This window comes from Pelodiscus sinensis, chromosome 7 (genome assembly GCF_052426305.1).
Source record: "Pelodiscus sinensis isolate ZL-2025 chromosome 7, ASM5242630v1, whole genome shotgun sequence".
In the NCBI taxonomy this organism is placed as follows: Eukaryota; Metazoa; Chordata; order Testudines; family Trionychidae; genus Pelodiscus; species Pelodiscus sinensis.
The window spans coordinates 58649724-58670450 of NC_143058.1; the positions used below are offsets into that span (position 1 = coordinate 58649724).

At 43.5% G+C, this 20727-nt stretch overlaps 1 protein-coding gene across 1 annotated transcript in view; it reads left to right on the forward strand.

Annotated features, from left to right (window-relative positions):
* Window positions 1–12029: 12029 nt before the first annotated feature.
* MPP4 (MAGUK p55 scaffold protein 4) overlaps window positions 12030–20727 on the forward strand; it is a 39067-nt gene continuing 30369 nt past the window's right edge. Inside the window, exons 1-6 of the mRNA XM_089779808.1 lie at window positions 12030–12130; window positions 16422–16543; window positions 17514–17591; window positions 18165–18245; window positions 19050–19181; window positions 19700–19781. Coding sequence (XP_089635934.1) covers window positions 12049–12130; window positions 16422–16543; window positions 17514–17591; window positions 18165–18245; window positions 19050–19181; window positions 19700–19781 — 577 coding nt within the window. The 5' untranslated portion in view covers window positions 12030–12048. The remainder of the gene's footprint in view (window positions 12131–16421; window positions 16544–17513; window positions 17592–18164; window positions 18246–19049; window positions 19182–19699; window positions 19782–20727) is intronic.

Below are 20727 nucleotides of genomic sequence, written 5' to 3' on the forward strand. Positions count from 1 at the left end.
CTGTCTGCAGGCGCCTGCCTGTTTCTGAACCATGTGAGTCCAGATGCTCCGCTGAGAACTCTGTCCCTGCTGTACTGTGTCTGCTCTAAAGGAAAACATGCACAGAACTCATCCCCGTTCTCGTTAGAGACCTTCACTGTATGCTAGCGGATTAGGGTTCAGTGTAGCACATTGTAGCTCCTGCAATGTGTTGCCACTGTCACTTCCAGCTCACAGAGTGCTCCCCGGGCTCCAGCAGCTATTTGACTGGTGCAAGCAGATCCGCCGGCGAAAGCAGACAAGAGAAGATATGATCGAGCAGCAAATGGAGTGCATGAACACCCTTGTGGAGGAGCTGTGGGCAGAGCACCAGGACAGGGCCATGAAAAACCAGGCACAGAGCTGCAGGCAAGGCAACAGGACAGTATATTTGCCTGCCTGATGACAGTGGGGCAAAACAACTTTCCCTCCTCCCCCAGCTCCATAGCGTCCACCCCCAGAGTCCCCTGGGGCCCCAGGACCTGTGGGGGGATGGGACTTAACCTCCAGGGCCTCAGGAGGCAAAAGGCTGTCCTTGTTTCTGAGCCCTCCTCCCCCCTTCGGGTTCCCAGCATGGATTTGTTTTATTTCCATGCTGTTTTCCCTAAATAAAAATGCAGGATCTCTGAATAATAAACAGTCTCTGTACTGCTTGTACGTTACGGGGTGGGGGATTAAAGGCAAACACAGGGAATACAGGGGCACTTCGGTGAGAGCAACGTACCCGAGTCTTAAAACTGGCCATTCATAAAATCGTCCTTCAAAGCCTCTCTGATTTGTGCTGCCCTGCGCTGTGCTCGCTTTATCATCAGGTGTGACCCGTGCCTATAGGCAAACTCGGCAGCCACCTAGGGCGTCCAGTTAAATGGGGTGCCAAATTTCCTGCCGCTTTCCCTTCCTGTAACGCCTGTTGTTGGCCCCGGAGGAGGAGCGTGGGGAGGTGACCCCGGGGGAGGCACGTGCCGGCTTCCCCTGCGCTGCGGGAGGGGGGGTTGGCCTCAGGAAGGGGAATCCTGGGAGAAGGCGGATGCAGGGGACTCTCTCCCCCCCCATTGGCACCCTGTTCCCTCTCCCCTGTCCTTTCCCCAGCCACAGAACTCTCTCCCCAGGCCCCCTCCTCCCCAGTGATGTGGCAGTAATGGCAGTTAAAGCAGGATAGCGTAATGGACTATTTTGGATTTGTAATAATAAAAATTATAATTTACATTTGTAATGCATTTTTATTTGAAATTGTACTGAAATATCATCTAGCTGTACAAATCTATTCTGAAAATTTCGTTTCTCCATTTTAATTTGATCTCAGGAACATTGGTTGGATGGACAAACCGAATAATTATGCCTGTTTAAATAAATATGCTTAAACATTAAATGGAAAATAGGGGCAAAATGTTCCCCAGTTTACCAAAAACCTCAGCCTATATCTGCCCTTGGAGCTGGGGCAGGAGGGGGGTGACGGCATGGTTTGCCTAGGGCGCCAGTTGTTGGCAGCTAGTCTAGGGCCACCCCTGTTCATCGTCCTGGTGCCCGGCTGCTCAATGTCTCTGGCTAGGCCAGGGGTGAGCAAAGGGCCTCCATGGACTGGATCCAGCCCACACAAGCCCTGCTACTCCTCTGCCCCCAGGTCAATGAGGGCCTGAGGCCGGGGAAGTTTCCTCCACCCTGCCAGGTGCTTAGAAGCACCATGTGCTCCGGGCAGGGCTGGAGGAGGCTTCATGTACTGCCTTGCCCTCAGGCCCTGATTGGCCTGGAGGCAGAAGGGGGAACTGCAGGGGCATGGGTGCCCAGGGGGAACCTCGGGGGGGGGGGGGAAGGGAGGGAGGGAGAAGGCACTTCCCCACCCCAGACCAATCGTGGTCGGGGGAGGGGGGGGGGAAGGCCCTGCCCCTTCCACTTGATGTCCTGCCCCTTATGGAGCATCCAGGAGCCACTTCAAAAATTTCTGAAGTGGCCCCCGGCAAAAAAAATATTGCCCACCCCTGGGCTAGACACTCTGCCTCAGCCCCCTACCCTGCCGGATATCTTCCCTCTTGGTCTTGCAGAGACTGAGGAGCACACAGCAGGCTGCCACCACAAAGAGAATGTTACGTTCACTGAGGTCCAACCTAGTCAGGAAACTCCTAACCCTTTCCTTTAAATGTCCAAAATCACATTCAACCTCCATTCTGCACTTGCTCATTCTGTAGTTCAGTGTTTCCCAGTTTCATTTGGCCATGGAACCCTTTTAAACTCAAAATAATTTTGCGGAACCCCTAATAACAGTCTTAGATATGGAGCTGAAAAAGTAGACCACAAATAAGTAAGGATAATACAGTAATTCCTCATTTAACACTATAGATGTTTCAGAAAATAATCGTGTTAAGTGAAAACGTGCTATGCGGGGTCAATTTTCCCATTGAAAATAATGGAAAAGGTGGGGGTTGCATTTCAAGTGGTGGTGTCTGTTGGGACCGGGACATATGATTGGGGGAAAAATGGGACTGGGTTACAGCAGGGAGAGGAGGTGTTTGGCTCTGGAGGAAGGGGAGGGGTTTTGGGTTGGGAGTATGCCCCTGTGATGGGTCTGCCGGGACCTGCACTGTGTCCGGCGAGGGGGGATTGCTGGGGAATGGTGCAGCAAGCGGTGAACCCTCTGCCGCTTTGCAGGGAGGCGGGGGAAGCCCCGTGCAGCCGCCAGCGATGGGCAGGCTGGGGAAACCCAGCCACCAGCCTGCAAGCAGGGGCGGAGGAGAGTCAGCAAAGAACAGCGCAGCAAGCCGTGAACCCTCTGCCGCTTTGCAGGGAGGCAGGGGAAGCCTCGCGCAACCTCCGGCAATGGGCTGGCTGGGCAAGTCTTGTTATTCCAGGGACAGTCATGTAATTAAAAAAAGTTCCCTAAAAAAAAATCGTGCTATTGCAAAAAGTGGTAAGTGGGCACATGTTAAATGAGGAATTACTGTAATAAACAAATGCTAAACAAGGTCAGGAGATCTACAATTAGTTTAATTGCACATAATTAAAAACAAAAATCACATTTGTGTACAAAAATATTATTTTTTAAATCATAAAATGTTATTGTAATGGGATTTTCTCATGGAACCCTTATGATGACTTCGAGGAACCCCTGCGTTCCATAGAACACCATTTGGGAAACACTGCTGTAGCTCAACCGCTGCTTACTGGGGGTCCAGGCTGCCCCTGTATGGCTTCATGACCCACAGGAGTAAGGGGTAGGCTGGGTCACCAAGGATCACAATTGGTATTTCCATCTCTGATTCCTATTTTCCTGTGTAGGGGGGAAAGGTTCCAGTGTGCATCTTTCTGAAGAGGCAGGAGTTCTTAAGGAAGCACGAACCTTTCCTGACCATGCCACATTGCTGTTGGTGAAAAGGACCTTGTGATCAACCAGCACCTGCAGCACCATGGCGAAATTCCCCTTCTGGTTGATGTACTCCATGGCAAAGTGTTTGGGGGAGCCAAGCTGGGGATGTGTGTTCAGTCTATCACCTCACCACAGTCAGGGAACCTCATCACGGCAAAGCCCTCCACTGTGGTATCCCTGTTTCACACCCCTCCATAGCAGAACGATAGCGATGGCCTTTACTACTTGAATAACTACATCCCCTGCTGTATAGACTGCTCCTCTCTGGATTGATTCCCAACTGACCAGTAGCTGCAAGAGTCCACAGGGCTAGTGCCACGCACTTCTCCCCAGTCAGAGCGGGTCTCATTCAGGTATTCTTATGCTTCAGGGCAGGGGAAAGCCATTTGCAAAGTTCCAAGAACGTGGCCTTGCACACATGGAACTTTTGCAGCCACTGCTGATCGTCCCAGACCCACATCAAAATGTGGTCCCACCAGTTACTGCTTCCCGCACAGCACCAGAACCAGATTCCCCCTGTGTCAGTAGGATCGAATGCCGGCTGTAGTTCCATTTTGCTTAACACAAGGGCTTGCCTGCACAGCGAGCACATGGGAGCCCAAGATGGAGGAGATTCCTCTTCCTGCAGTGCCATGCTAACGCTCTCGAAATACTGTGCTATTAGGCACATCAAGGTCGACTTCACCATCACAATGGGTTGATGTGGCTCCATGCTTGCACTTCTGTGGCGTCTGCATAGGCAACCAGGGCCAAAAGGGGTGTGGACAGACTGTTCCTCACTCAAGGGGCGGGAGTAGATGAGAGCATTATGGGATTCAGACAACATGAACCTATCGCCACCTGCTGCACAATTTTGGTCCTGGCGTGCACCAACAGCATAACCCAGAATGCAAAGCAGTGCAGGCACTGTGGAATAGTTACCCACAGTTCATCGCTCTCACAGTCAATGGGGACATAGACTATCAGCTTTGCAAAATCAGGTGACCAGAAATTGGCCATAATAGATTCGACCTCATCTCATAGTGCAGACATGGCCAAAGATTCCTAAAGATAGATTTCTTCCCAGGTTGCAATTTTTGGTTGTATCTAGGAAAATTTGTCTTTTCAGTTTAAAGCTTTTAGGCATGGTTGTTGCATCTGCTATTGTCCTATTGAAGCTTTTTGTCACTGAAATCAGCTTGAAAAGAATCAGGCCACTTGTGCTTTGAGAACACTTGTGTTGACTTTAAAATGCGGTGGGGAGGGAGTTGTTGTTGTCGTATGTGATACTGAATAATTTGGAGTGAGCTGGGGATAGGTGACAATTGGAAAAATAAAATTTAATGGGTTCTAAGACGAGAAATATTTAAAAATACTGTGTAGACCCATGAATGATAAGGAAAAAAGTTAGGCGGCAAAGTAAATTGTTGTTCTAGCTGTAAAATTTCCATATAGGTAACTTTTAGAACGTCTGTGCACAGAAAATGTCAAGTTGAAACATGCAATGGGAGATCAGCCATTGAAAAGGAACACGTATCAGAGGGGTAGCCGTGTTAGTCTGAATCTGCAAAAGCGACGAGGAGTCCTGTGGCACCTTATAGACTAACAGATTTATTGGAGCATAAGCTTTCATGAGCAAAGACCCACTTTGTCCGATGCAACAAAGTGGGTCTTTGCCCACGAAAGCTTATGCTCCAATAAAACTGTTAGCTATGTTCTCTTCATCTGTATTTACAGGCTGGCTACTGCAAAGACACCTTAAGAACCAAGTGTTATTGGTCAGTGGGTAAGTTTGTGTGAACAAACATAATTTGTGCCTCAAGACTCCACGTCGCTTTTGAAAAGGAACAGTTTATCATGCAGATCTGACATGAGCAAATACAATTTAAAATTAATGGAAATAACTTTCTCCTTCTGCTTGCCTTGCCAAGATCTAAAGTCAGGGTTCAGTTTTTCTTAACTGATCACGTTGCTAGCAATGTTTTCCTGTGCGTTTCCTAGATCAAAATTCATGTAAGTTGCAGAAGAAATTATTAACCTTGACCTTTGGTTCCTGGCACATTAAAAGGCCCAGTTCAAGTTTTAAAGCGTAAGGAAGGAAATAGGAGAACAAAATATAACCTTAAAATGCAATTAATTTAAGGATGGTAAATGGTGTCCCCTCCCATCCACTTGCTCTTGGAAAAGGACTTTGTATCTGCAAAAATGTTGCAATTCCTAACAGTGCTTGTTGTCTGATGTGAAGTCTGAGATTTGAATAACTTGCTTTAGGTTTATAATCCCCCTTATGCAACTCAGTGATGTTGGGAATGTGTTTCAGCCTCTGATTGGTGAAAGAAACTGACTGTCTGAGTGGATTATTTCTGATCCTCTTGATGTATGGCTCAGTTATTAACTGATGAGATTCTTGGGATTAAATGGGTATCAGACAAGATTCCTCTTTTCAACCACTGTGGGCTGTGATGTATTCAAAAGCCGAATGGGACAGCTTTGATTGTATGTTCCTGTAACTAACCAAGAAATGAGTTAACATGCAGGGTTTTCCATCCTTTATTACTTCAGTGTCAACACAATTTGTTCATAAATTAAAATACTGGTATTTCTTCCTTGTTACAGGATTTAGGTTTGAGTGTAATAGATCAAGGGTAAAATATTACAAGTTCTCTTCATCTGTATTTACAGGCTGGCTACTGCAAAGACACCTTAAGAGCCAAGTGTTATTGGTCAGTGGGTAAGTTTGTGTGAACAAGTAACAACATAAACTAAAGACAGTTAAAAGTAGGCTTTTTATGCAAGGAAAGGGTTAAGAAGATTTCTCCTCTGCCTGGTTCTAAGGTTAGCTTTTGCGGATTAGAAAGAGAGGATGTCCATAGATTAGCTAAGGCAGAGAGGTGATGTATGTGCTATTAGTAGCCTAAATATTCTTCTCTGGGACAATTCTACATGATTGGAACATGGTATACGCTGCAGCATTTACAGGTAAGAAATTTCACACTGAAGAGGTAAAAATACAGCACAGATACATGTCCACTGGCAACTGTAAATTCTGTTTTTGCTTGTTGTTGCTGCAGCATAATTCTAGATAAACCAAATTCAAGGTCTTTAAGATAGCTTTCTCTTACCAATGGGACCCTAATTAAACTTGTGATGACTCTTTTAGTTCTTTACCTGCTAGCTAAAAAAACTGACCATTGGAGACTTGTGTAGGGGAAAAGTTATTCCTTAATAAAAATAGGATCATGTGAATTTTGTTAACACACTACTGCTGAATGGAGAAATTGTAATGTTCAACAAATCTGTTTTTTCCAAATCTTGAGAAGGCATTGTGAGACTACCTGTAGAATAAGTAATTATTTTCTAGTAAAAGAGATTTAATTTTCTAACAGCTTTTATTGCTCTTTTATGTAATGTAATAGCAAGAGTCAAATATCCCTTGCTTTGGGTTTTTTAAAACAACTTTTTTTTACTAGCTCATTTTTATGATAAATGATTTTGCTATATATTTCAATGAGTTAATTTTCAGTCTTTAATATGCATGTCAGCCATCATGTTTTTAAATAGGGACCACAAACTGGATGCAGCTGGTGTGTATAGAAAAGGCCAAATCATCAGTTGAAGGAGAGTATGGCAACTGTGTCACAGAGTTCCCAGTACTGTTGCAGGGGAAATGTGCCTCTTCATCTAAACAACATGATGGTGATGGATACTTTTTTGTGTATAATGTATACATAATTATGCTCTTGGGACAACTATAGGTCAGATATTCTAGTGGTTCTTTGCCATCTTATTTATTATGATCCTGGGGTGAGGAGACTCTGGGCTGTGACACCTACAGTAGACATTATCACACGAGTGCCAAGGCAGATTGGTGGCATCCCAGCTGCTAGGCCTGTAGATGGTGTCATGGCTATTTGAGGGAGGAAGGTAAAAGCCATCTTAGTCTGCCATTTGGCTGGTTGAGGTTTGATCGCTGCTTCTTTTTTAATGGCCTGCCTGGGAGCAAAGGATATGTCTGTTCCTTAGTGGTCCTTGAATATCTTTCACCATTAGCATCTGCTAACATCAGGCTTCATGAGTCTTACAAGGTGAAAGGTCCTCTGCTTTGGCTCAGGGCCTCAAACCCTCTAACAGTCCTTAGGTATGTGAACGTTCAATGTAGCCACTCCCTTTGCTAGTCTCCATTCTTAACTTATCAAGTGAACCTTACGCAAGAGAGGAATCGGATTGGCTGGTAGAAACATTTACTATTTAGATGTGTTCTCTTTCAAAGTAACTGTAGGTTTCCTAATTTAGCAGGTAAGTGTGTGCTGAAATCTAAGTGGGTTGGTGGGGATGGAGGGGGCATTGTGGCTACTGACACCAACATTTGATAGCTCCCAGAGAATTCCCACTCAGCTGCCAGCTGGTTTCCAGAAGCTGCTTTCCCAATCCAAGTTTCATGGAAACCGAGGTCAGATGGGCAAAAGGAAAGTCCAAAATTAGGTAACGATCACAGCACTTACTTTGACCAATCCTACATCCATTCTCAATTAAACAGGCTTTCCTTGATCGAGAGCTATGCATTTTTCGATGGGAAAAGGAATAAGGGATCTGCCAGAAATTTTAGAGAGACGCTGCTGTCAAAAGTAGTTAACTCTTCCAAAAATGTTCCTCAGCTTTACTTGCAGCATGCTTAATTATTTCACAATGATTTGCTGTAGTGAAAGATAGCTGCCCAATGGGAAACCTGTAAAATGTGCTTCTGATAGCTAGAGGTGTGTGTTTTCTTATTTGGGGGGGCCATATCTATTGTGTATACTTCATTTCAGCTGGGAAATACTCTCACTTGTGTTTTCCTTCATGGGCCAAATCAATATCTTTTCCACAAGAGAATTCCCTATAGGTTGTAAGGAGTACTTCATTGGGCCTATCATTGAGATGCAGCATCTTTCAACTTGCTTGTATCACAAGCAGATACAATCACTTAGCTCTGCTCACTTAGACAATGGGCATATCCGCGTGTGAGTTTGGTTGGTGATTACAATAGTCGAGAACATAGAGGCAGAGGGATCAAAAGTCTAGTGAGAATTTCACTGTGATTATCACAGCTGAAAATATATATTTTTTTTAATTTCAGATTTCAGTAAAAAGGGACCTTGTACTCCTATCGGACGTAAGACAAGAAGGCAGAACATACTTCCAAGACTTTCCCAAAACTGTCGTCTTGGTCACAGCTTCTTGGAAAACTTATAAGGAAGGTGATGTTGTGCATTGTAATATTTTTCTCCTGCTTCCGTTAGGGTTTGTATTTTACTTTATTACATGCGTGTTCCCAGAATCCCGTCTCATCCATGGGACATGTAATGGGAACCCCATTGTTTGAGTCTTTAAATACAAAGTGTTATTTCTTCCATGTTTTGTTCAATCAGGAATGAATTAACAGTTTGGTTTTTGTTAGAGAATTGTATACGTTTTGAAAAGTGCTTTGAGATCCTTGTGGATGGAAGATTCTCTCTATAAAAAAGTCATTATTCTTTATCTAGAAGTCACCATATACTACAAAATGATATGTAGTAAGAAATACATGGAAGTGAGCATGGTCATCCTACATAACTTAAAAATTTTTCGACTACTCAAAATGAAATTTTCCAGTGTAGCTTCAACTACTGATGTAAAGCACAGTTGTTCAGCACATTCCGCAGAAGGCAGCTCGGAAAGCCTATATAATGTATGATAAAAGGATTTTTGAAACCATTACAATCTTCTCAGAGGGGGTATGAATGTCTTATCTGTAAAATCTTAAAACTGAACTCAGGCCTGCATCCAGATTCACGGTGCAGGGTTCTTGAGACATCTTCACCTCTTCAATGTCTGAGTAGTTATTATGCTACAAATGATTTAGGGCTAGTTTTCCAGGATAACAATTGAATTAGACTTTACACAGATTATAGAAATATACTTACAGACACACGGCCTTTCCCTTCTGTAGGTGTACTTTGCACTTGCATTTTGGAACCAACCTGAATAGTAGCACCTAAACTGCAAATAAACCACAAAATCCTGCAGTTGCTGGAAGCTAGGGATATACTGAATTAATTTACTGCTTTATATAATGTTGTTTCTTTCCTTTGCTCTGCCACACTGAAATAAGATTCCTGCATTTCTTTTTCTAATGGCTCAGAAGTTTAGGAAACAGGTTTTAATCATCTATCATACATAGCCTCAATGGTTAAAATCCAGTATTAGGCAGATCAGGGGAAGAGATACTCTTAAAAGAAGGAACAGATTCAAAGTTATTAAAAAAACCATTAAATACTGGTACCTACAAGACAGGGGAAGGGGCAAAAATTCCAAATGTATAAAATGTATGAAAAATAGTTGAAATCACTGGAGGAAATGAAATAGAAACTGTTCAGTGTATTGTACCAGCATGGAGGTTGGAAAATCACATTGTGCTCTGAGAAGCCTGATTTATGGTTTTTTAGAAAAACAATAAGGCATGTTTTCAAAGACTGTATTCTTTGCCATCTCTTGGATTAGAGTATAAAAGCAGTACATGAGATCCTACCAAGTGTTTAAAATGGTACTTTTCTTTGCTCCCTGAAGCTGCAAATTTGTGGAGAATAAGATATATTCTATAGTACTATGATTAAACCACAATCAGCTATCTCTTCTGAATTCTCTCCCTGATCCCACGTGCCTTTTCAATATAGGGCATGACCCAAGAGAAAAGAAGAAGCACCACTAAAAATAGGCACTAAGAAGTGCAGTAACAGTGACAGTAATTCCTTCTGCTTTCATAAGCAGATTGAAGTAATAAATCTCCTCCTGTACCTTATAAAATTCCTATCCACAGTGCTGGGAAAATAGCTGCCACCTTGTTTTGGTAATCCAGAAGATAAACTTCAGTATATCTAACACAGGTTGGTATGGGATTCACTACTTGTACGTTACAGTTGTTATTGTCTCCTTTGATCAAATGGCTCATAATGCAATTCATTTATTTACGTGGGAGGCATTGCCTTTTGATTGAGCTATAACCAAACCTTTCCACTGAGAAATTCCTTTCCTCAGTGTTAATTTTATAATTGTAATCTTGGCTGTACCAGTTAGGGTCCAGAGGACACATTACAGGAGGTCTCCACTATAAGTCGCCCCAGTATACATCCATTCCACACTAAAGTCATGGACGTTTGTAGGAACTGATGCATTATAAGTCCTCCCATTCCCTGCTATAAGTCGCGCAAAACACTCCCCCCAATTTGCTTAAATGGAAGTCAGCCACGGGAAAACAATTCCCCGCTTTAAATTGTCTTGCTATAAGTCCAAGTTTTTTGGAACATATCTTGGACTTATAGCGAGGACCCCCTGTATGTTGATACAGACTTTATACTTATGGAGACCTAGGTTCCAAATCTGATAGAATACATGTGACTGAATGCGGTGGGTTCATCCTGTTCCTTCGGATCTATGGATGGCTCTGAGCTGCTAGAAATGGGAAACTGAACATACAACTTTAGTTTTCTCTGGACGATCGACTCTTCTGCCACTGTCAAATATCAGTGCTAAAAATCCTTGACTTGGGCCAGGTCAGATTAGGGGACAGAATCCAACTAAGATATGCAACTCCAGCTACGTGACTTGCATAGTAAATAGTCGATGTACCTTAGTTCAAATTTCCATGGCGTCCCTACTGCAGTAGGTCGATGGGAGAAACTCTCTTGTTGATTTCCATTACTTCTCATAAACTGGTGGAGTACCGGAGTTGACGGGCACGATCAGCGGTCAATTTAGTGGGTCCTTACTAGACCCACTAAATTGAGCCCTGGGCATTGGATCTCCACAGCATTGATCTCCTGATAAGTGGAGACAAGGCTTCAGTTTCTCTATAGCTACATTTGAAAGATAAATAGAAAGGAGAGTTTCCTCTGGGTGTGCTGTCCATGGCATATAATTACTAATTTAAAATGTAATCATTTCACAGATTGAATTTGCCCATATTATGTGTGGGTTTTTTTTAACAAAAAAAGTTATAAGAACTTTTAAAGTTGCAAGCAGTGCTGAGTGCCATGCTTCATGCTGCTGTGGAAAGTACTGGTATTTCCATTATAAAATATCACTTTCAGGTTTTATATTGTCATAGGCTGCCCTAAAAGAGAGACAAATTTTGCCTTTGGTTACTAAAGTTTAATGAGCAGTTGACATGGACTCTAATTGAGACCCTGTCTACACTTACACAGATTGGAGCTGTTGGGGTCGATCTCCCAGTGGCCGATTTAGCAGTTCTAGTAAAGACTCAATGATTAAGCTCACATTAATTCTGGTACTCCACCAGAGCAAGAAGAGTAAAGGGAGTTGATGGAAGAGTTTCTCCCATCAACCTCACCTCCCACAATGGGGATGCCGCAGTAATTTGACTAAGGCATGTCGACTCAGCTGTGCTATTCATGTAGCTGGAATTGCGTCCCTTGGTTTGACACTGCTCCCTCATGTAGACCTGGCCTCAGAGGCAAGTCCTGCCTAGTTTTGGCTTTCTTAGCCAACATCTCATTTAAATTGGTTGTGATATAGTCTTGTGTTATTTAAATCTGAAACTCTATTTCCATCCCCCATTCTGTTTTTATTCTACTTTCTTACAAATCGAAACTTATTCCAGTGTGCTTATTCTTTGCTTCCCAGTTGGGAGTCTGTTTTGTGAAACCCTGCTGCTGTGAATGATCCATTCAGAGAAACGTGGCGAATCTCCTAGAATGAGGGAGAAGATGGAGATGCTTGCAGTACACAGCCAGGAGAATGGTACAGCACTTTTTGTGTTCCTTTTTCAAGCCAAGAAAGAACGTGCCTATTTTTCTATTACATTGCAGCTATCAGTAATATTTTAAAAGAGCATATACAGTATGCCAAATCCTTGGTTGGATTTCAATCTTATTTATTTCTTTATGTAGTACCAGATAGGTGTGCATTAGGCATTACAAGCACAACTGAGGTAAGGGCCTAAATTTTTAAAGGTGACTAATGAATTTGGGAAGCTTGGTTTTAAATGCTTAAGAGCCTCTTTTATTTTATTTTTTCGAAAATACTGAACATCTTCCTTCCGAATCAGGCACCTTTTAAAAATTGGGCATCTAAAATCACTAATCACTAGCTCCCAATAATTTTTGTCAAAGTCCCCATCTGAGAGAGATGACCATCTACTTGCTGATCTGGAAAACAAGAATCTGAATAGTTTACCTGAAGTCAGTTAACTTAAAGCAAAGCACAAGTGTAACTCACACACCTAGTGTGGTTTACTCTCTCGTGTAGTGGCACTTAGACCATGTACAGTGAGAGATAAGAACAAGGGAGCTCTATGACTTAAGCTGAGAGCCAGCTGGCTTTATAGTTCAAGCTGTAGAGGCTCCTACACTAAGCTCCATGGGTCCCCGGGTCAGATTCTTCCTTACACAAGCATAAGGATTAAGGCTTAAGTGATAGCAAAATAAGAAGGAACTGTCAACAAACAGAGGGAGGCTATGGGCAGGAGAGCAATAAACAAAAGAGAAAGAGTTGTAGTCTTCGGTGCCATTATCTGCAGTGGTCAAAACTGACTGTATTGTAGTGTTATGTAAATTTGTGTGAGGGAGTGATCAGTTCTGGTGGAAGAACTGAGGTTGGAGGAGGAGGTATCTGAATGAAAAGGGACTTGTTTGGAGCACTAGGTCAGCAAGGCATTTGCAATCAAAGGGGCATCATGGGGGAAAAATACAAAAAGGATGTAGGAGAGAGAGTGAGAGAGCATGGAGCATGGGACTTGGTGTAAGACTTCAGGCCTGAATCACTGTCAGGAAAGCGAGGCTAATCTGTGACCCAAAATCAGGCTATGTATTACAGTAGGTGCGTAGAAGTTCACTGTCTGATACGTGAACTCTGCAAGGGTACTGCTGGCATTGCTAAAACACAGGCACTCTTAAGAAATACCTGGCACTAGATATGTATGTGAATTCCTTTCAAAAGATAAGCCCAAATACATCCTAACCTCCTAGCACAAGATACAAGGGCTTGACAGAAATGATGAATAGGGATGTTTTGCCTGAGACATCAGGAGTAAGGTACAAGGGGAGGTAACAAGCAGATGTCATGACACCTATACAAGTTGTTTGTCTCAGTCGGTCAACAAATGTTGAAGAACCTCCCCTTAATCCTTTGTGCAGCCGAGGGAACAGCAGAGACTCCTGCTGCTCACTGAGCCCCCCCACCTCTTTGTCACTGACCTGAGCCTGCGATCCAGACCTGGTCAGTTGGCAGGCTGTGCTTTCCAGGGCTGAGAGCACTGGAATGCCAAGAAGAGACGACTGAGCACCTGTAACAGCTTAGCAGCCCGGACAGTAGTACCATGGCAACGATGCTCCTGCTTTCAGGGCTGAACAACAAAGAGGAGTGAAAGAAGGAAACAAAGTGAATCTGTTGGCCCTTGAGTACTTCAACTAGCGAGATGCTTGACTTGAGGCATAGGGTTGCCAGATGGTTGAAACAAAAATACCGCACCTCCCCCCCCCCAAAAAAAACACACCGGGAAAAAATTCTGTTGAAGGGGAAAAAAAGGGGGGAGAGGGAAGAGGGGGAGACCAAAATTGTTGAGCAAAAAAAAAAAAAAGACTCCAAGACTTATTAAGCAAAAAAAATAAATAAATAAAAATTAAATTAAAATAAAACAGTATTAAAACAGCATGTGTCCTTTAAGAGTGAGTGAAGGGATAGGAACAGGGGAGCGGTTGAGCACTAAGCATTGCTTCCCCTTGGTTGGCAGCCATTTTGTGCCTGCAGCCTTGCAGAACCAGGTAAGCATGAGGGCTGGGGTCGGAGGGTGGGAGTGTTTGTAGGGTTACCAGGTGCCTGGCATTTTCACCTCCTGGCCGGGGGAAAAAATCAGGAAATACCCGACATCTCAGGTGTCTGGTATTCTCTGAATTTTTTTACTGGACAGGTGAAAATACCGGACTGTCCGGGTGAATGCCGGACACCTGGCCACCCTTTTTGGGGCAGGAAGGAGAAGGATAGTTCCTCTGAGGAAGCACACAAGAGGAAGCGAGGGGGTCATAGGAAGTGTTGAAAATCAGAATGTATTTGGGGGTGAGGGATTGGATCAGTTGGATTGTGCAGAAGCAGAAAATCACTAGGAACAGATTTCTGAAGGTGCAGATTTACAGACTGCCTCAGTGAATTAGGTGCACAGGTCCTATTGGCTTTCAGTGGGAGTCAGCAGGCCTGGCAATGGAGGGAGGGAGAGTAAAGGGGGCCTAGTGATTCAGAAGAGTTCGGCGCTCCTGGCCACCGCCCTACCACAGGGGCAGCCGGAGCCCTGGATCCTTTAAATCATGGAGGTGCTGTGGACCGGCTGTCCCAGCCATGCCCCTTCCACCTGAGGCCTTGTCCCGTCCTGAAGTGTGTAGCCAGCCCCCATGCCCAGAGGCCCTGCAAGTCTGTTGGCCAGGGCCATCCTTACCCATACACAGAATATGTAGCTGCATTGGTCACCTGAAAACTTGGGGCACCGCTGGGTCTTAATGTCCACCCGCCTACCTCTTCCTATCCCTGTTCTGTGGTTTGACTTCCTCTGGCAAGGGTCTAGTTAACTTAAAAGTGAGCGAGCCTGCCCGAGCTGTTAGCAGAACACTGAACCTCTGAAAGAGCCATTTCACAGGCATTTGCCAACCCCAGGTATAGACTGTCAGTTTCTGAATTTACCATCTTAGTCGACAAGACTTTAATTTAAAATATTTCATTTGTGTGTTGCTGAAGATTCTCTCTCACCCCCGGCTGCCCTCAGGCATAGGAGCACCAGTTTAATAGTATTGCGTAGGGCCCGTAAATCCTAAGGGTGGCCCTGCCGTTGGCCCCTGTGGAAGTTAGACACCTATCCTTGTATTTTTGTACGTTAATATTTTCAGTTTTCTCTTATTTCCTGGGCAGAGCATAGGGCAATGGTATGAGCCAACACTGATGTGAAAATTGAGCTTCCTGTTTGTATATAGGCCTGATTTTGTATAATGGGGGATAAACTAAAAAGGACAAAAAGTGTTATGTCTCCTCTAGATTTCAAAAAGGCCTAGATTTTCATTGTGTCAATGTAGTGTTCCCATTCTCTCTATGTTGGGGAAACGGTGCTGTTTCTGATAGGAAGAATTCTTTCCCCATTCCCGGGAGGTAATGTACAGGGTGAGTGACAGTGGTATAGATTTATTCACTGAGCTCTGAGGTCAGGCTGGAATGTGCATTATTATTGTATAGACCAGGGGTGGGGAACTTCAGGTGTGGGGGCTGGATGCGGCCCCTGGCTTAGCTGGATCCAGCCTCCGAGGCTCAGGGCCTCCCCCAGCATTAAGAAGCCCCTGCTGGTGCTCCAGCACAGGGGGGCTGGATCATACAAAATCTACTAGGCTAGGCCCCCCAGGCTCTGGTGTAGGAGGGGAATGTGGGGAGTGTCTTCTCAGTTGGGGTCAGTGAGGTTTTGTAGGGTTTTTTGCTTTTTACTTCTCACTTGTGTGAGGCCCATGACTCGTTTTTCTGAGGGTCAGTGGCCCCCAACTCAGAAAAGATTCCCCAGCCGCAAGTATAGACCTTGATATGCGGTGGTATTTTCTAACTGCCAAGAGAGAAACAATCTCTGCTGACAATCTTAAAAAAAATTCCCTATAGACACAGACAAGGCAGAGTTACTATAGTACATAAGCGGCGAGGAATCCTGTGGCACCTTATAGACTAACTGAAGTGTGGGAGCATAAGCTTTCGTGGGCAAAGACCCACTTCGTCAGATGCATGTGACGATGATAGTACATAGTTGGAATAAATGTCTACTTGGTTTCAAACTTAAATAGGTATGGAATATCCATGGGAAATATGTTTCTCTGATTGATTGGCAAATTGCTTGCCCTGCACAAGAAGGTATGTGCCACTGAGCTTTTCTTCTTAAGGGATTACCAGTTGGGTGTCTGGGTCTCATTAAAAGAGAATGTAAATGCAAGTGAGTTGAGGTCTGGGCCAATACTTGGCCATTTTGATCAGCTGTTTGTGCTAAAATGCATTGCGTTCGTTTGTTTCGTGGGCTCAGGCTTATCTCTTATTCTGACTCTAGTGTTACAAGAGTTGAGTCTGTTCTGTAAAAAAGATGTCAATGGAGTTGGAGTGTTGTTCGACCTGCTCAGATCTCCCTGGCTGCAAGCTCTCCTCAAGGTAAAGCCCTCTTTCTCGGCAAGGGAAGTCTTCCCTGGAGACCAACTGGTGTCTGCCTCACTATACCATCTGAGGACTGTAGGTTAATTAATCCAGATACTTCAGATTAAAGGTGGAAAATCCCAGTGTACCTAGCTAATTGGGTAATACCATGCAATCACTGGGAGATTTAAGATGGGCTGCAAGTGATAGTCTGTACCACAGCAGCTGTGAATGACCAAAGCTTTGTTGCTCAATTGCCAGTTATACAATGGGGGTGATATCCTGTTTTGCCTGAATGAATAAATGAAAAGTGCTAATAAATCTGAAATGTTGGTTACTATTATTGTTTGCACTGCTGTGATGTATAATTGAGGACTATATGTTAGCATCAGATTTTGAAATGGGAAGGAAATTTTCCTGTTAGACAAAATAGCTTAAAAATCAAAGTTCAACATTTTAGAAGGAAAGGCATTTTTGAAACTGCTGTAAACAGGATCAAGGTTGTTAATACAAAAATTAAAAAACGCTTCCTTTTTCAAAATTTTCCTCAAAGGCAGTATTTTAAATTGGATTATTTTACTTTAGCTTTGCTATTTGACTAAGAACTACAGCTGAGGAGAGAAGGAAACAGGGGCATCTCTGAGCACTGCCATACTGGATTAGACCACCGGTCCAATAAGCCTGTTATCTTGCCTTTGACAGTGACCTATTCCAGAGAGTTTAGATTAAGGTGGTAAATCCAGTATACCTGGATAATCATCTCGTGCTGTGCAATGTCAGAGATTTAAGATTGGGTTCAGCTGGTGATCTGTATTTAGGTCTTAAATCAGAAGACCCTTATGACATTTATTCTAGCAAGTTCTAGAAAATCTTTAGTGGTGTGGCACTGCTGTGGTGTGTATGTTTACATATGAATGGAGCATGCCAAGAAGGGTGTGCATCCACTGAGTAATCTTGCATTGTGTCCTTTTATCATTTCACCCTCTAGGTTTATGAATGCCTCCATCAAGCTGTCAGAAAAAAAACAGATCCTGTCACCCCCCAAGCACGTGCACTGTCTCGTGAGGTGAGATTATATGAGAGACTATATTCCTTGTTTTAACCAAACCCATCTGTTAATTTGCTGGCACATAATAATACTCTACATATGTATGGTGCAGCCTGTCTGAGGATCTGAGTGCAGATCACAAGCATTCATGAATTTAGCCTTGCCTTCTTGTAAGACAGGTGAGTGATCAAAGGCTTATAGAGGGTGTGGAATCCCCAGAATTACAGTCAGCGACAGAATCACTACAAGTCCTGTGCATTAACTGCTACATCATGTCTCCTCACAATTCATAATCTGCGTTGTCGTAAGAGTTGACCACAAAAGGAGCCTGTCTCAAATCTATGAATGTTATAAGATTTCTGATGGGATGATTTTAATCAGTTCAGGACAGAATTAGCTGGAAGCTTAATGGTACGTGCTAAAAGCTCATACTGGTAATGAAATCTACTTGTAGGCTCAGAGAAGGGAATTCACTTAGTCTCATAGCATGGAGTTAAAGGTCTGTTATATCATAGTTCACTAAATAAAGTTTACTACAGTATTTAAAACAGGAATTCCTCATGGATCCAGTTCCCGCTCTTTCATCACCAGGTGGTGGAGTTGTTGCGTGGAGTCCCTCAGTCTACAGAGATCAAAGAGCTGAGACGACTTCTGCGAAATCCACACTTCAAGGCAAGTGCTAGTCAGGAAAAGGGAGTCAAAACATCTCCTCTGAAATGACTACAGTGCGGGGGGAGGGAGGGAGGATGAGATCTTCAGATGACAGCAGAGGAGGGAATAGAGAACTGGATTCTTATGGCAAGAAGAAATTAGTGGACCATAGTATCTATGGATTTGCAAGGGTGGGATTCTTTTCCCCATCTTTGAAGTCTGTGGGTAAATCTGCACTATGCAGCTTTTAGCGACATGACTGTGTCAACGCAGCAATTTAAAAAAAAAAAAAACTTCCACTCCCTGTGAGTGGTATCTGCTTTTGGACAAACACTCCTGTTGACAAGGTGCTGGTTACACTAGTACTTGCCACAGCAAAGCTCTGGACAAAAACTTTATTGCTTAGTTGCCAGTGTAGACAAAGTCTGTCCCCCATCCACCCCCTGAAAGAATGAATATCTACAGTATGTACAGCAAGCCAATGGTAACAGCTCTATTTAATATCTATGCTTTTGAGGGATCGATTAAATTCTAAGACACACGGGGCACAGTATTCGCACAGACAAACTTCTTTTGTCTTAAGAACTATTACAAAGCTTCAGTGCTTGTGCCATAGCCTTGATGAAATGAAGACTCATTTCTCCTGATCAGAAAAGTGTCCAGTGATGGAATATTTTAGTGGAAAGGGCAATAATGACACTCACCGGCGTGTGGATCTATATTCTTGTAAAAATTCAATCTCCTGCTTCTGACTCCAGGGCAGCCTGGTCCGAGCTGTTTCTTGGATGACCTTTGCGTGACTTTTTTTTTTTTTTCTTGTCACAGGCCTTACTATCAGCTCATGATACTGTGGCGCAGAAAGATTTTGAACCAACCCTCCCCCCTCTACCAGATAACATTCCTGAAAATGAGGAAGCTATGAGGATTGTCTGCTTAGTGAAAAACAAGCAGCCCCTGGTAAAGAATCTTTCTGATGATTTGATTATTCGAGCTTGTGTAAGAGAGTCAATAAAGCGCTCTATTTCAATGCCTTGCTTATAAGCAAGGTGATAGAAATGTTAATTCTGTTCTCTTTTAAGTTGACAAAGACTCATCTTGAACAAGTCAAGTGCCTTCTTGGCAAACAGAAGGGGAAGAAGGGGAGGGGGGAACTAAGGAAATATCTTGGAAGTTGTTTGCCCTTGTGAATTAAGGATTTTATATTGTACTGTTTGTGGTAAGTACAAGGCTTAGCACTACAAAATCATAACATTAGAGATGTAAAAGTTCTATTACAGTTGGTCCTAATTAAGATTGTCTGTAATGCGAGACCTGGAAATGGGGCTGTGGTTTTTGTGCACTGTACTTATGGGTCTTGCGATACTGTGCAGTTTTAAGTGGAAAAGGAATCTTTTTCAGTCCTCTCCAGTCATTAAGGAGATCAGACTTGCCTTTTGAAAGGAATCAAAAGATATTTATTCTTTTTATTCTGCCAGGGTGCCACCATTAAACGCCACGAGGTAACGGGTGACATTGTGGTTGCCAGGGTGATCCATGGTGGGCTGGCAGACAGAAGTGGTAAGTGCTAATTGAATCACACAGCAGGGAAAAAAAGTTTTTTGTCTGCAACAGCAAATTCTTTCCCATTAGGACCTTTAGGCATATACCCTGTACAGTGCTATATAAATAGCAGTAATTGCCTCACAATAAAGTACTAAGTTCTGACTTTTTTATTTCTCCTTGACCATCTCATTCTGTGGTAAATGTGTGGCATTCCAGAGAGGTGAGCTAGAGAACCAATGTCAAACACAATCTTGCAGTATTTTACACTCAGTACCAGCACCTGGATCAACTTGGTATGAATTAAGCAGTAATACAAAACTGTGCCCCCTGGCATGAACAGCATTCTTAATTTCATACCAGAAGGTGCATAACTTGCTCAGACTCTACTCTAGTCTCTCTATCTGGAGGATAATTTTACCAAAGTTGCATAAGGCAGCTACATGAGATCCTGTTAGGATTAATTAACCCATGTAATACACTACAAAGGCAATTTCCCCTCTCTTGATAGTCACATCTCCACATCAACTGTTGTGAATGAGCCATATCCATCCTTACTTGATTAGCCTCATTAACACAAGTAACTTATTTCTTTTGTTCTTATCTATACCCCCCGCCTCTTGAACTTCTACTCCAATTCATCTGATGAAGTGGGTTTTACCCATGAAAACTTATACCCTAATTCAGGGGTGGCCAACCCATTACAGATGAAGAGCCAAAATAGTGGTGGATACAGTGCAAAGAGCCGAGGGGGAAAAGTTGTTGAGCAAAAAAACAGGGGGGGGGGATATCATGTTTTCCCTTTTAAGAGCAGAGCAGGCATTGCCCTTTGAAGGTGGCCTTTTTGAACTCTGCACAGGATGCTGCCCCTTTCAGAGCCACGGGTGCAGGAGCTGCAATTTTTTCTTGGAAGAGCCGCATGCGGCTCGCAAACCGCAGGTTGGCCACTCCGCCCTAATAAATC